At 43.5% G+C, this 13,950-nt stretch overlaps 1 protein-coding gene across 1 annotated transcript in view; it reads right to left on the bottom strand.

The window, feature by feature from the left end:
- Positions 1-576: 576 nt before the first annotated feature.
- LOC135056932 (uncharacterized) overlaps positions 577-13,950 on the bottom strand; it is a 227,017-nt gene continuing 213,643 nt past the window's right edge. Inside the window, exon 21 of the mRNA XM_063962712.1 lies at positions 577-8,279. Within this exon, the coding sequence (XP_063818782.1) occupies positions 6,631-8,279 (1,649 nt within the window). The 3' untranslated portion in view covers positions 577-6,630. The remainder of the gene's footprint in view (positions 8,280-13,950) is intronic.

The raw sequence follows: 13,950 nt of genomic DNA on the forward strand, positions 1-13,950 counted from the left end.
CAAAATTATTCTGCAGCAGGACAACACCAAACATGCAGCCAATGTCATTAAAAACTACCTGCAGCGTAAAGGAGTCCGGGAAGTGATGATATAGCCCCACAGAGCCCTGATCTTATCATCGAGTCTATCTGGGGTTACATGAAGAGACAGAAGGATTTGAGCAAGCTTATATCCACAGATCCGTGGTTTGTTCTCCATGTTTGGAACAACTTCCCTGACGAGTTCCTTCAAAAACTGTGTGCAAGTGTACCTGGAAGAATTGATGCTGTTTTGAAGACAAAGGGTGGTCACATCAAATGTTGATTTGATTTAGATTTCTCTTCTGTTCATTCACTTTGCATTTTGTTAATTTAGAAAAATAAACTATTACTTCTATTTATGAAAGCTTTCTTACTTTGCAGCATTTTTTCCACATCTGCCTAAAACATTTACACAGCACTGTATATATCTGAAACTGAGTGTACATAGGTCACAAATCGTACCACTCGGTTGTATACGATCGTTAGCGAGCGATTTGATTGATTGCGGATTATTCGTATTTAAAGTCAAATATTACATTTGAATGAAGTACAATAATGAAGTTTTCTGTATATTTATTATTTTTCATATACGTAAATATTCCATTTCAATATCATACATTATTGTATATCAGCGTTTGTTTTCTTTATGACATAATATAATTTCCTGTGTAAATATTGCACTGTATATACTTGTATGAATATATGTGATTTTGGAAGTGATCTCATGGATGTCTGTTTTATTCAGCCCGGCATATAGTTACGGTTTGGCTGGTAAATATACTGCTCAAAAAAATAAAGGGAACACTAAAATAACACATCCTAGTTCTGAATGAATTAAATAGTCTTATTAAATACTTTGTTCTTTACATAGTTGAATGTGCTGACAACAAAATCACACAAAAATTATCAATGGAAATCAAATTTATTAACACAGAGGTCTGGATTTGGAGTCACCCTCAAAATGAAAGCGGAAAAACACACTACAGGCTGATCCAACTTTGATGTAATGTCCTTAAAACAAGTCAAAATGAGGCTCAGTAGTGTGTGTGGCCTTGACTACAGATCTTTTCTGGCTCTTTGCCTCTGACTGGTTGGCCACCCCTGCTGTAACCTGTGGTGTAGTGACCAACTTACCTAAACTGTACTGTGTGTTACTAGGGTACTTCTATATTGTTTGCTGTGTATACATTGTACCACGCTGCCCCGGGCAAAGACTGTAATTGGTGGTACTTGTACTTATATTTTTATGCTACTAGGAATGAATCGCTCTTTTGTGCTCTGGAACCACACGATCGGACTGGACCACCATCGTGCAACTAAGTACATGGGTTTAATATAATTGAATAGCCTTGTCATGGATGATTGATACTCCTGTAAGTTCAGACAATAACAACTGTATTTTACATTAACAAATCGTAAATGATACACTGTTCAGTCCTGAAATGAAGAGCTCCTATAATATACTCACGTTATTAATGCACAAAATGATCAAAATAAGAAACACTAAAGACTTCACAGCATAATATTATTAAAAACAGCAATTGAAAAGGAAATTTATGGTAAGAGTTACCATAGTTTAATCTCTTTCTGTGGGGTACACTGGATTCCACAGGGAATACACCGGGGGTGTAGAGTTGGATCTTGATCCGAGACACAAACAGGCTAAAGGTTTGAATGTTCCCAGGATGCACTGCACCGCCTCCTCTATAACCCCGCCTCTGCACACTGGAGCTCAATTTCGTTAACCAGTCCATTGCAGCAGCAGGTAAGAGATGGCAGATGGCGCCCTGTGGAATCCAGTGTACCTCGCAGAAAGAGATTTAACTATGGTAAGTCTACCATAAATCTCCTTTTCTGCAGCGGGGTACACTGGGATTCCACAGGGCCTACATTGGGGATGTCCTAAAGCAGTTCCTCATGGGAGGGGGCGAACCGTAGTGGGCACAAGAACACGGCGTCCAAAGGAAGCATCCTGGGAGGCGGAAGTATCAAAGGCATAGAACCTAATGAACATGTTCACTGAGGACCCGGATGCGCCACGGCGGGCCGCCCACGAAGGTCCAACAGAGTAGAATGTGCTTTAATAGCAGCAGGAACCGGACGACCAGCCAATACATAAGCATGTACAATCACAATTCTAATCCATCTGGCCAAGGTTTGCTTGTTCGCAAGCCAGCCACGTTTGTGAAAAACAAACAGTACAAAAAGGGTATCTGACCTAATGGAGGCAGTCCTCTCCACATAGGACAATCCAGAAGAGTTAAAGGCCGGAACCAGGTGGAAAGATGACACCACCTTAGGTAGATAACCTGGGCGAGTTCTAAGAACTGCACGGTCATGATGAAAAATCAAAAAGGGTGGATGACAGGACAAAGCTCCTAAGTCTGACACCTGTCTAGCAGAGGCAATAGCCAGCAGAAATAGGACCTTGGCTGTGAGCCATTTAAGCTCCACTGATTCAAGAGGTTCAAATGGAGACTCTTGCAGGGCCTTCAGGACCACAGACAAACCCCCATAGGGACATAGGGATGCTGAATCCACAGTACACCCTGAGTGAAGGTATGAACGTCAGGTATAGATGCAATCTTTCTCTGAAACCACACCGACAAGGCAGATGTGAACCTTGAGGGAGGCGAGACAAAATCCTAAATCCAGGCCTTGTTCAAAAAAGCCAGAAGTCTGGAAGTACTAAACTTGGAAGCATTGTAATTCTTAGCATCACACCAGGTGAAGTAAAAATTCCAGACCCTATAATAAATCCGTGCAGAAGCCGGTTTGCGGGCCTTTAGCAGTTTGGATAACCGCCTCTGAGAATTCTTTGGCTCTCAGGAGTGAAGCTTCAAGAGCCACGCCGGCAAAGCCAGTCTAGCCAGGTCCGGGTAGACACAAGGGCCCTGAACGAGGAGGTCTGGGCATTGAGGAAGTAGAAGAGGACGCTCTATCAATAGACCCTGCAGGTCTGAGAACCAATGCCGTTTGGGCCACGCTGGAGCGACTAGAAGTAGTATTTCTCCTTACTTGAACTTCTATAGTACCCTGGGCAGGAGTGGCACTGGAGAGAACACGCATGGCAGCCGAAAGTTCCATGGAATTGCCAGTGTGTCCACGAATGCTGCTTGAGGATCCCTGGTTCTTGATCCGAGGGCTGGAACTTTCTAATTGTGTCGAGACGCCAACAGGTCTACATCTCGTAGGCTCCACTTGTCCACTAGGAGTTGATAGACTTCCTGATGAAGACTCCACTCTCCAGCATGAACATCCTGATGACTGAGGAAATCCACTTCACAGTTGAGGACTTTGGGAATGAACACTGCCGATATTGCTGGCAGATGGCATTCCTCCCAATGGAGGATTTTTGATACTTCCAGCATTGCCATGTGGCTTTGAGTGCCACCTTAATGATTTATGTACGACACCGTGGTGGAGTGGTCTGATTGTACTTGAACAAGCCTGTTCTGTACCAGAGGCAGGGCAAGCATCAGCGCATTGAACACTGCCCTCAATTCCAAAATGTTTATCGGGAGAGATTCCTCCCTGGTCTACCGACCCTGGAGAGAGTGTTGCTCCAACACCACACCCCAACCTCGCAGACTGGCGTCCGTTGTCAGGAGGACCCAGTTGGAGATCCAGAAGGGACAGCCCCTGCTCAACTGCTGGTCCTGTAGCCACCAGCTTAGTGACAGACGAACTGCCGGAGTCAAGGAGATCATATGAGACCTGATCCGATGAGGCAGGCCGTCCCACTTGGATAGGATTAACCTCTGCAGAGGGCGGGAATGAAATTGAGCGTACTCCACCATGTCGAAAGCCGACACCATGAGGCCTAGTACTTGATTCGTCGAGTGTATCGTCACTCTTGGGTGAGAGAGGAAGTATCTAATCCTGTCCTAAAGTTTCAGGACTTTCTCCAGAGCCAGAAACAATCTCTGTTTGTGTGTGTCCAGTAGTGCCCCCAGGTGCACCATGCTCCGAGCAGGGACCAGCGAGGACTTTTTCCAGTTGATGAGCCACCCGTGGGCTTGTAGGAATTGGACGTCAGTTCCAGATAACTGAGGAGAACATCTCGGGAGTTCACCAGGATCAGCAAGTTGTCCAGATACAGCAGGATTCTGATTCCCTGACGGCGGAGATGAGCCGTCATCACGGCCATGACCTTGGTGAAGATCCGAGGAGCCGTCGTCAGTCCAAATGGTAGCCTGGAATTGATAATAGCAAACTGCAGATATTGCTGATGTGATAAGGCAATAGGTATATGCAGGTAAGCATCCTGTATATCCAGGGATACCATATAGTCTTCGGGTTCCATGGCCAATACAATACAGCTCAGTTTCCATACGGAATTTGGACACTCACAAATATGTTCAATGATTTGAGGTTGAGTATAGGCCGGAAGGACCCATTTGGCTTCGGAACTAGAAACAGGGTCGAATAGTATCCCCTGCCGCTCTGGGACAGAGGTACCGGCACTTCCACTCCTGTGTCCAGGAGGGATTGTACAACCAAGTGGAGAGCTTGCAGTTTCAACGGGTCCGCATGGATAACCATCATGCAGAACTGGTGAAGGGGCGTTTCTTGAAAGAGAATATATACCCGTGAGAGAAAACTTCTCGCACACAGGCATCCAAAGTGGTCTTCAACCAGACCTGGGCGAACAACAGAAGTCAGCCTCCCACCCTGGGGTCCCCCAGAGGGAGGTCCACCCACTCATTCAGCAGGCTTGTCTTGTTTGGAAGCAGGCTGACGGATGGCCCAAGATTGTTTCGTTTCGGGCTTAGTGGTTTTGGAGGCACGAGCCTGTCTCGGGTACGCCTGACCATTTTTACCTAAGATATTATTGGAATATATATTTTAAAACGATCTGCTGTCCTATCGAATATGGTGGTGCCATCTGTGGGGAAGATAGAGAGTCCATTTACAAGCAAGGACCCAAAGATACCTTTTGGTGCACATAGGGCTAATTAAAAATGTAAGCCGTGTTCAGATGGGCCCCACATTAGGAGTTTGATGTTACATGAAGTCTTAAAGAAACCTTTATGGGAATGCATTTTTTTTTTTAACAGGTCAGTTTCCAGTGGCAAGATTCAGGATTGATTAAAAAGATTTTGAAATCTGCTAATGGATGGATCTTGTATTATGTTTTCTTTTTGAGTACGGGGATATACGAACCTGAACTGTGTATAGCAGCGCTTGGAGATCGCTCATCTATATATCACCTGAAAATAACCCTGTGTTATGTGACAGGAAATACAGGGCACAAACAGACGATTAAAGCGGTATAAGGCGATGGAGACACACAGTAAAAACACCTAACAGGATATACTGTGTAGTACTATATATAAATAAATGAGACCCTGACGCACCTAGCCCCCCAGGGTACAGAATATAGTGATAGCAAGTAGTGATATACAAGAGAATGGAATCCACACAGCAGCTACAGGCACACTCAGTCACAGGTACAATGCAGAAGTTATTACAGATAAACAATAAAACTGCACTAGACTAGTAAAAATACATATAGATATGTATGGATACAGATATAACAATGCACATTAACTACTGGATATAGATCACAGAATACTTGTACTAAATATTCATATAGCAGTACACTTGTTCATAACTAACACTGTCTAAAATGACATGTAGAATACTTAGGTGTCCTGTAAATGCACAGCGCTGATGAGACAGGCGGCTTTACAGAGACCTTGCCCTGCAGTCCCGGAGATCAGCCCAGCTATTAGTGTAAAGATGGCGCCAGACTCCCTGTCAGGGAGTGAGGGAGGAGGAAATGCAGCTCCAGGGCGGGAAAACCAGCAGTACATGGCGCACGGAGCTGTGGGAGGGGCTACAGGTCAGCGGATTATCCCCTCTGCTGGTCCTCACCACCGGGTACTGTGGAGCCAATGTAAAACGGAGTTTTAGTAAATCCGACCTGTGCTCCCTGCCCTGGTGGATATAGTGGGGTCCCTGTGCAGTACAGTGTCCACGCCAGCAGCACGGTCCATCTCCTGGGACTGCGAACGGACCGCGATTTACCGGTGGGTCCCACCTGGGGGACCCTCTTACCTCCTCCCTGATGTGCAGCCACGCAATTCAGGAGAGCATCAGCAGTGGTGTGCCTGAAGACCGGTGCGCCTCCGCTGCAAGTACCCGGGAACCCAGCCATGGGAGTATGCAGCAGCAGCAGCAGCACAGAATGTCAAAATGACATTAAACAGTGCTGCAGCCCTTGAAGTCTTCTTAAAAAAGCTTTTCAGGGCTGCGTAGCGCAGCCCCACTTGTTAGTCGACCTGCACTGCAGGTACCAACTTACAAACTGAGCTCCAGTGCCCGGAGGCAGGGTTATAGAGGAGGCGGTGCAGTGCATCCTGGGAACAGTCAAAGCTTTAGCCTGTTGGTACCTCGGATCAACATCCAACTTTACACCCCCGATGTATTCCCTGTGGAATACCAGTGTACCCCACTTCAGAAAGATAAAATAACATTTAGGTTTAAAACAATTAGAAATTTAAACAAAAATAAAACAAAATTTTTTAAATCAATAATCTGTGTGGTGTCCAAGAGCAACGCATGTTACGGTCTGCTTCCTCAGGCAGCGTGAAATTGGACTGCATTAACTGCCCTCAGGGCATGGAAATGGCTTTAAAACCCTGAGAGTTTTGTGATGTGTAACAAGATTTGATTTCAATGTAAAACATTTCCCAGACTCAGAACATGGAAATGGTTTCTCACCTGTGTGACTTCTCTGATGTTTAAGAAGATCTGATTTCTGTCTAAAACATTTCCCACACTCAGAACATGGAAACGGTTTCTCACCTGTGTGACTTCTCTGATGTTTAATAAGATCTGATTTCTGTCTAAAACATTTCCCACACTCAGAACATGGAAACGGTTTCTCACCTGTGTGACATCTCTGGTGTATAACAAGAATTGATTTCCGTCTAAAACATTTCCCACACTCAGAACATGGAAATGGCTTCTCACCTGTGTGACGTCTCTGATGTAATGCAAGATCTGATTTCTCTCTAAAATATTTCCCACACTCAGAACATGGAAATGGTTTCTCACCTGTGTGAATTCTCTGATGTCTAACAAGAAGTGATTTCTGTCTAAAACATTTCCCACACTCAGAACATGGAAATAGCTTCTCACCTGTGTGACTTCTCTGATGTTTAATAAGATGTGATTTATCTCTAAAACATTTCCCACACTCAGAACATGGAAATGGTTGCTCACCTGTGTGACTTCTCTGATGTCTAACAAAATGCGATTTATCTCTAAAACATTTCCCACATTCAGAACATGGAAACGGTTTCTCACCTGTGTGACTTCTCTGATGTTTAACAAGATCTGATTTATCTCTAAAACATTTCCCACACTCAGAACATGGAAACGGTTTCTCACCTGTGTGACTTCTCTGATGTTTAACAAGACCTGATTTCTGTCTAAAACATTTCCCACACTCAGAACATGGAAACGGTTTCTCACCTGTGTGACTTCTCTGATGTTTAATAAGATCTGATTTATCGCTAAAACATTTCCCACACTCAGAACATGGAAACAGTTTCTCACCTGTGTGACTTCTCTGATGTTTAACAAGATCTGATTTATCTCTAAAACATTTCCCACACTCAGAACATGAAAATGGTTTTTCACCTCTGTGACTTCTCTGATGTCTAACAAGATGCGATTTATCTCTAAAGCATTTCCCACATTCAGAACATGGAAATGGCTTCTCATCTGTGTGAGTTTTCTGATGTGTAACAAGATTTGATTTCTGTCTAAAACATTTCCCACACTCAGAACATGGAAATGGCCTCTCACCTGTGTGAATACTCTGATGTATAATAAGATGTCCTTTTTGTTTAAAACATCTCCCACACTCAGAACATGAAAATGGTTTTTCACCTGTGTGAATTCTCTGATGTCTAAAAAGAATCTGTTTTCGTTTAAAGCATTTCCCACACTCAGAACATGAAAACTGCCTCTCACCTGCCTTAGCTGGGGGATGGGTAATACACTTTGTGTTCAGTGTAAAATATTTGGTATCTATAGAAGAAGGCAAAGTCATATCTACTCTAAGAGCTGCAATAGATATACCAATATCTGAGTTATCAAGGGAACATTCTCCATGAGAAGTGGGACCAGATGGAGTAATAGAGTTTTCTCCATGAACATCTTGTGTGAGGTTATCTTTGATTTCACCATCTGAGGAGAAATGGAGATATTCTTCTGAGATATTCCTGCTGAGGTGTCCAACTGCTGAGTATAGAAAAACAATATATAGAAGCATTAACATTTCCATGTAATAAGATTAATTTTATGATATAGATGATGATGATGATGATGAAAGGTCCCAAAATTGCCATCTAAGGGGTATGCCCAAGATGTTTCATGGTACCATTTGTAACTCACAGAGAAGTGTTTAGATGATGGTCTGATAGGGAAGGCATGGCAGAGTTTGGGAACAGTACAGGAGAAAAGCTGAAGGTGGAAGCAGTGATCTGGGAGGAGAGGTCACAGTCACTGGTAGAATGAAGAGGACAGGAGGGAACGTGTAAAGATTAGACTGGAGATGTAGGGAAGAGAATAGTGGTTGAGGGCTCTGTAGGGAAGTGAGATAAGTTTGATATATATTCTGTATATGACGGAGACAGTGGGGCAAAGGAGGACAGCAGAAGTAAATCGGTGAGATAGGAAAATGAGACAGGCAGTGGTGATGAGGACACATTGAAGAATGCAAGGTGGGAGCTCAGTAGGCTGTGGTGGATGACTAGGCTACAGTAATCTCGATGAGAGTTAAAGGTTTTAATGACAGTTATAGTGGCTTCCAGAGTGTGAAAGGACCTGATCCTGGGGATATCACGGAGGTACATGTGGCAGGTTTGGGAGAGTAAAGAATGACACCCAGACAACGGATTTGGAAGATAAAGGAGAGATGTTGTCAACACAACTTGAGACTAGGAGTTGAAAGAAGGGGAGAAGGGGGTGACTTCAGCTTTGGAAATGAGCACAGTGTTATTCAGGAGAAGGTGGTTGACAGAGAACAGTATATTAGAAATGTAAAAACCCAGATTTAGTTTCTCTAGGTCTTCAAGGCCTGAACGGAGATATATATATATATATATATATATATACACAAATAGAGAATTCAGCACTCACCATAGCAAGCTCACTTGTCCTCACAACAACATCAATAAATAAATGATGGGGGTTTAGTTAGTGAATTGGCCAATGCACGGAAGCCTGCATACCGCTCCACGGTACCCCACCTTCATGCAGGTCCTACACTATCACAAAGCCTTAAGAATTAAAACCTGGCAACTGTATCACATATAATATTACTGCAAATATGTCCACTAAGTTTAATGTATGCCTGCCACATATCTAGTGGCTTTTAAAGGCATACTAGTCACCTGACACAGCTGATAAATTACTAAGGAGCAGCTGACACAGGTTTAGAACGATTGAGATTACACAGGGGTGCATGAAAAGGCCTGTGACCATGGTAAATCAGAGTTAACCAAAGATTAACCCCATACTATACAAACAAATATAGAAAACCACAGCACTCGCCACCCCAGAAGCGGGGTGCAGTGTCTGCACTCACCACTCATAGGGTGGTGAGTGCAGACACTGCACCCCGCTTCTGGGGTGGCGAGTGCTGTTAATCTTTGGTTAACTCTTATTAACCATGGTCACAGGCCTTGTCATGCACCCCTGTGTAATCTCAATCGTTCTAAACCTGTGTCAGCTGCTCCTTAGTAATTTATCGGCTGTGTCAGGTGACTAGTATGCCTTTAAAAGCCACTAGATATGTGGCAGGCCTACATTAAACTTAGTGGACATATTTTCAGTTATATTATATGTGATACAGTTGCCAGGTTTTAATTCTTAAGGCTTTGTGATAGTGTAGGACCTGCATGAAGATGGGGTACCGTGGAGCGGTATGCAGGCGTCCGTGCATTGGCCAATTCACTAACTAAACCCCCATCATTTATTTATTGATGTTGTGAGGACAAGTGAGCTTGCTATGGTGAGTGCTGAATTCTCTATTTGTATGTATTTGGGGAGGTGGCCATGGGCTGCATGCACCCCACCCTATGAGTGGTGAGTGCAGACACTGCACTCTGCTTCTGGGGTGGCAAGTGCTGTGGTTTTCTATATTTGTTTGTATATATATATATATATATATATATATATATATATATATATGTACAATATTCAGAGGGCGCACAGCAATACCGTTATTCAAATGAAATTCTATACCAGCATGACCCGGAAACAATTTAATAAAACAATAATGTTTAAAATGTTGTACAATAATTCATAAATGCAATGTTCACTTGTACAATAAATCCATAAAACAGTATTTCATAGTACGATATTTTTCATAAAATATAACGCGTTTCGTCCGCTATGGATTTCATCAGGGGTACAGGTCATGGCTGGTGTTGTCAATGGAGGAAAAAGAGGAAAGAACAAAAGAGCAGACATAACATCAATTGGTATCACATTTTTTTTCCTTACAGATTTATACATATCCAATACTATCCAAAAGAGGATCCTCAATAAATATATATAAATAGGACCCTTATGGGCCATAAAGAAATTGGAGAGTATCTTCTTCTTTCAATGCCTAGCAAAGAATCTGGAGAGTCTTCTCCTCGTTCAATGCTTTATAAAAGTTTTGTTGTAAAAATTATGAATTGTCAAAGTCCTCTTTTGGATAGTATTGGATGATATATATCAGGGCTGGCCAAACCGGTCCTCGAGATCTACCAACAGTGCATGTTTTCCAGGCCTCCTGCAGATCTGTAGAATTGTCAGTTAGGAATGAATGCAGCACATCTTAATTAGTAATGACTACACCTGTGCACCAGCTAGGTAGTCTGGAAAATGTGAACTGTTGGTAGATCTCGAGGACCGGTTTGGCCAGCCCTGATATATATAAATCTGTAAGGAAAAAAAAATGTAATACCAAAATAATGTGATACCAATTGATGTTATGTCTGCTCTTTTGTTCTTTCCTCTTTTTCCTTAATTGACAACACCAGCTACGACCTGTACCCCTGATGAAGTCCATAGCGGATGAAACGCATTTGGTTTTATGAAAAACATCGTACTATGAAATACTGTTTTATGGATTTATTGTACAAGTGAACATTGCATTTATGAATTATTGTACAACATTTTAAACATTATTGTTTTATTAAATTAATTGTTTTCCGGGTCATGCTGGTATAGAATTTCACTTCGAATAACGGTATTGCTGTGCGCCCTCTGAATATTGTACCTATAGCATTATTTCTATCACCCACTAGCAGGGTGATTTTTCTAGAGGTGCTGCTTAATCCTATACAGCGTGAGATAAGGGTATTGTCTTTTTTAATATATATATATATATATATATATATATACACACATACATACATATATATATATATATATATATATATATGTACACATATATACACATACACACACACACACACACACACACACACACACACACACACAGTTAAGTGCATAATAATTAGCATACTTAATATACAATCAGTATATATAACCCCATGCAATGAGTGATATTCTAGGCATAACAGACTGGCAAGCTGCATAGCTTTTACTTACTCATTGCCTTTTGGAACCAAAATTAGGATTTTAATTACCTACCGGTAGATCCTTTTCTCGTAGTCCGTAGAGGATACTGGGGATCCATTTAGTACCATGCGGTATAGACGGGTCCACTAGGAGCCATAGGCACTTTAAGAATTTGTTAGTGTGAGCTGGCTCCTCCCTCCATACCCCCCCCCCCCCCACCAGACTCAGTCTAGGAAACTGTGCCCGAGGAGACGGACATACTTTGAGAGAAGGATAGCTAAGGATAGTGGTGAGATTCCAAACCAGCACACACAAGAGGAACAGCAACAGCTGAACCAACAATACTTAACCAAGTAACAGTGCAGGAAGAACGAAGCACCGTGCAGGCGCCCAGTATCCTCTACGGACTACGAGAAAAGGATTTATTGGTAGGTAATTAAAATCCTATTTTATCTTACGTCCTAGAGGATACTGGGGTCCATTTAGTACCATGGGGATGTACCAAAGCTCCCAGTATGGGAGGGTGTGCGGAGGATCCTGCAGAGCTGATTGACCAAACTGAAGGTCCTCAGAGGCCAAAGTATCGAACTTGTAGAACTTAGCAAACGTGTTCGAACCTTAACAAGTAGCTGCTCAGTAAAGCTGTAAAGCCGAGACACCCCGGGCAGCCGCCCAGGAAGAACCCACCAACCTAGTAGAGTAGGCCTGTACAGATTTTGGACACAGCAAACTTGCCGTGGAATAATCATGATAGATAGTAAGTCTGATCCAGTGTGCAATTGTCTACTTTGAAGCAGGACACCCAATCTTATTGGGATCATAAAGAACAAACAGTCCGTCTTTCTGTGACAAGCTGTTCTTTTCACATACACCTTCAAAGCCCTCACAACATCCAAAGACTTTGAAGTAGCAGAGGTGTCGGTGACAACCTGAACCACAATAGGTTGGTTGATGTGAAAAGTGGACACCACTTTAGGAAGAAATTGCTGACGAGTTCTGAGTTCAGCTCTGTACTCATGGAAAATTAAATAGGGACTTTTGTGAGACAAAGCCCCCAGCTCTGACACACATCTTGCTGAAGCCAAGGCCAACAGTGTGACGGTCTTCCATGTAAGATATTTTACGTCCACCTCCAGTAACGGTTCAAACCAGTCCGATTGGAGGAACTGCAGCACCACACGGAGATCCCAAGGTGCCGTGGGAGTCACAAAGGGAGGTTGGATGTGCAGAACACCTTTCAAGAACGTCTGGACCTCAGGGAGAGAAGCCAATTGTTTCTGAAAGAAAATGGATAAGGCCAAAATCTGAAACGTCCCAGGTGAAATTCCACCGCAGAATAATTTCTGCTCTCACACCAAGAGACGCATTTCTTCCAAATACGGTTGTAATGTTTAGACGTTACCACCTTCTTGGCTTGGATCATAGTCGGGATGACCTTGTCAGGAATCCCTCTCGTGGCTAGAATCAGCCATTCAACTTCCATGCCGTCCAAACGTAGCCACGTTAAGTCCTGATAGACGAACGGGCCCTGTTGCAGAAGATTCTCGCGAAGAGGTAGAGGCCACGGATCTTCGAGGAGCATCTCCAGTAGAAAGGTCTGTGTACCAGGCCCTTCTTTGACAGTCCGGAGCAATGAGTATTGCTTGAACCTTTTCCCTTTTTATTCGTTTTAGAATTCTTGGGATCAGAGGAAGTGGAGGAAACACACCATCTGATAGACCCATGGAGTTGTCAGTGCGTCTATCGCCACTGTCTGTGGGTCTCTCGACCTGGAACAATACCGCCTGAGCTTCTTGTTGAGACGAGAGGCCATCATGTTGATCTGTGGATATCCCCATCGACTTGTCAAGCACCTGAACACTTTCGGTGAAGGCCCTTCTCCCCCTGGTGCAGGTCGTGTCTGCTGAGGAAGTCTGCTTCCCAGTTGTATACTCCCGGAATGAAGACCGCTGACAACGCCACAGCGTTTCTTTCTGCCCAGAGGAGAACTCTTGACACCTCTGACATTGCTGCTCTGCTTTTCGTTTCGCCCTGTTTATGTATGTTACTGCCGTAAAAATTGTCCGACTGGACCTGAATTGCCCGATCTTGATGATGATGTGAGGCCTGCAGGAGGGTGTTGTATTTGGCCCTGAGTTCCAGAATGTTGATTGGAAGGATGACTTCCTGATTTGACCATCATCCCTGAAATTGCACCCCCTGAGTGTCTGCTCCTCAACCTCTGAGGCTTGCGTCTGTGGTTAACAGAATCCAGTTCTGAACAACAAACCTCAGTCCTGCGACGAGGTGAGAATACTGTAGCCACCACAGAAGGGAGATCCTGGCCTTTGGC

This window comes from Pseudophryne corroboree, chromosome 3 (assembly GCF_028390025.1).
Source record: "Pseudophryne corroboree isolate aPseCor3 chromosome 3, aPseCor3.hap2, whole genome shotgun sequence".
Classification (NCBI taxonomy): domain Eukaryota; kingdom Metazoa; phylum Chordata; class Amphibia; order Anura; family Myobatrachidae; genus Pseudophryne; species Pseudophryne corroboree.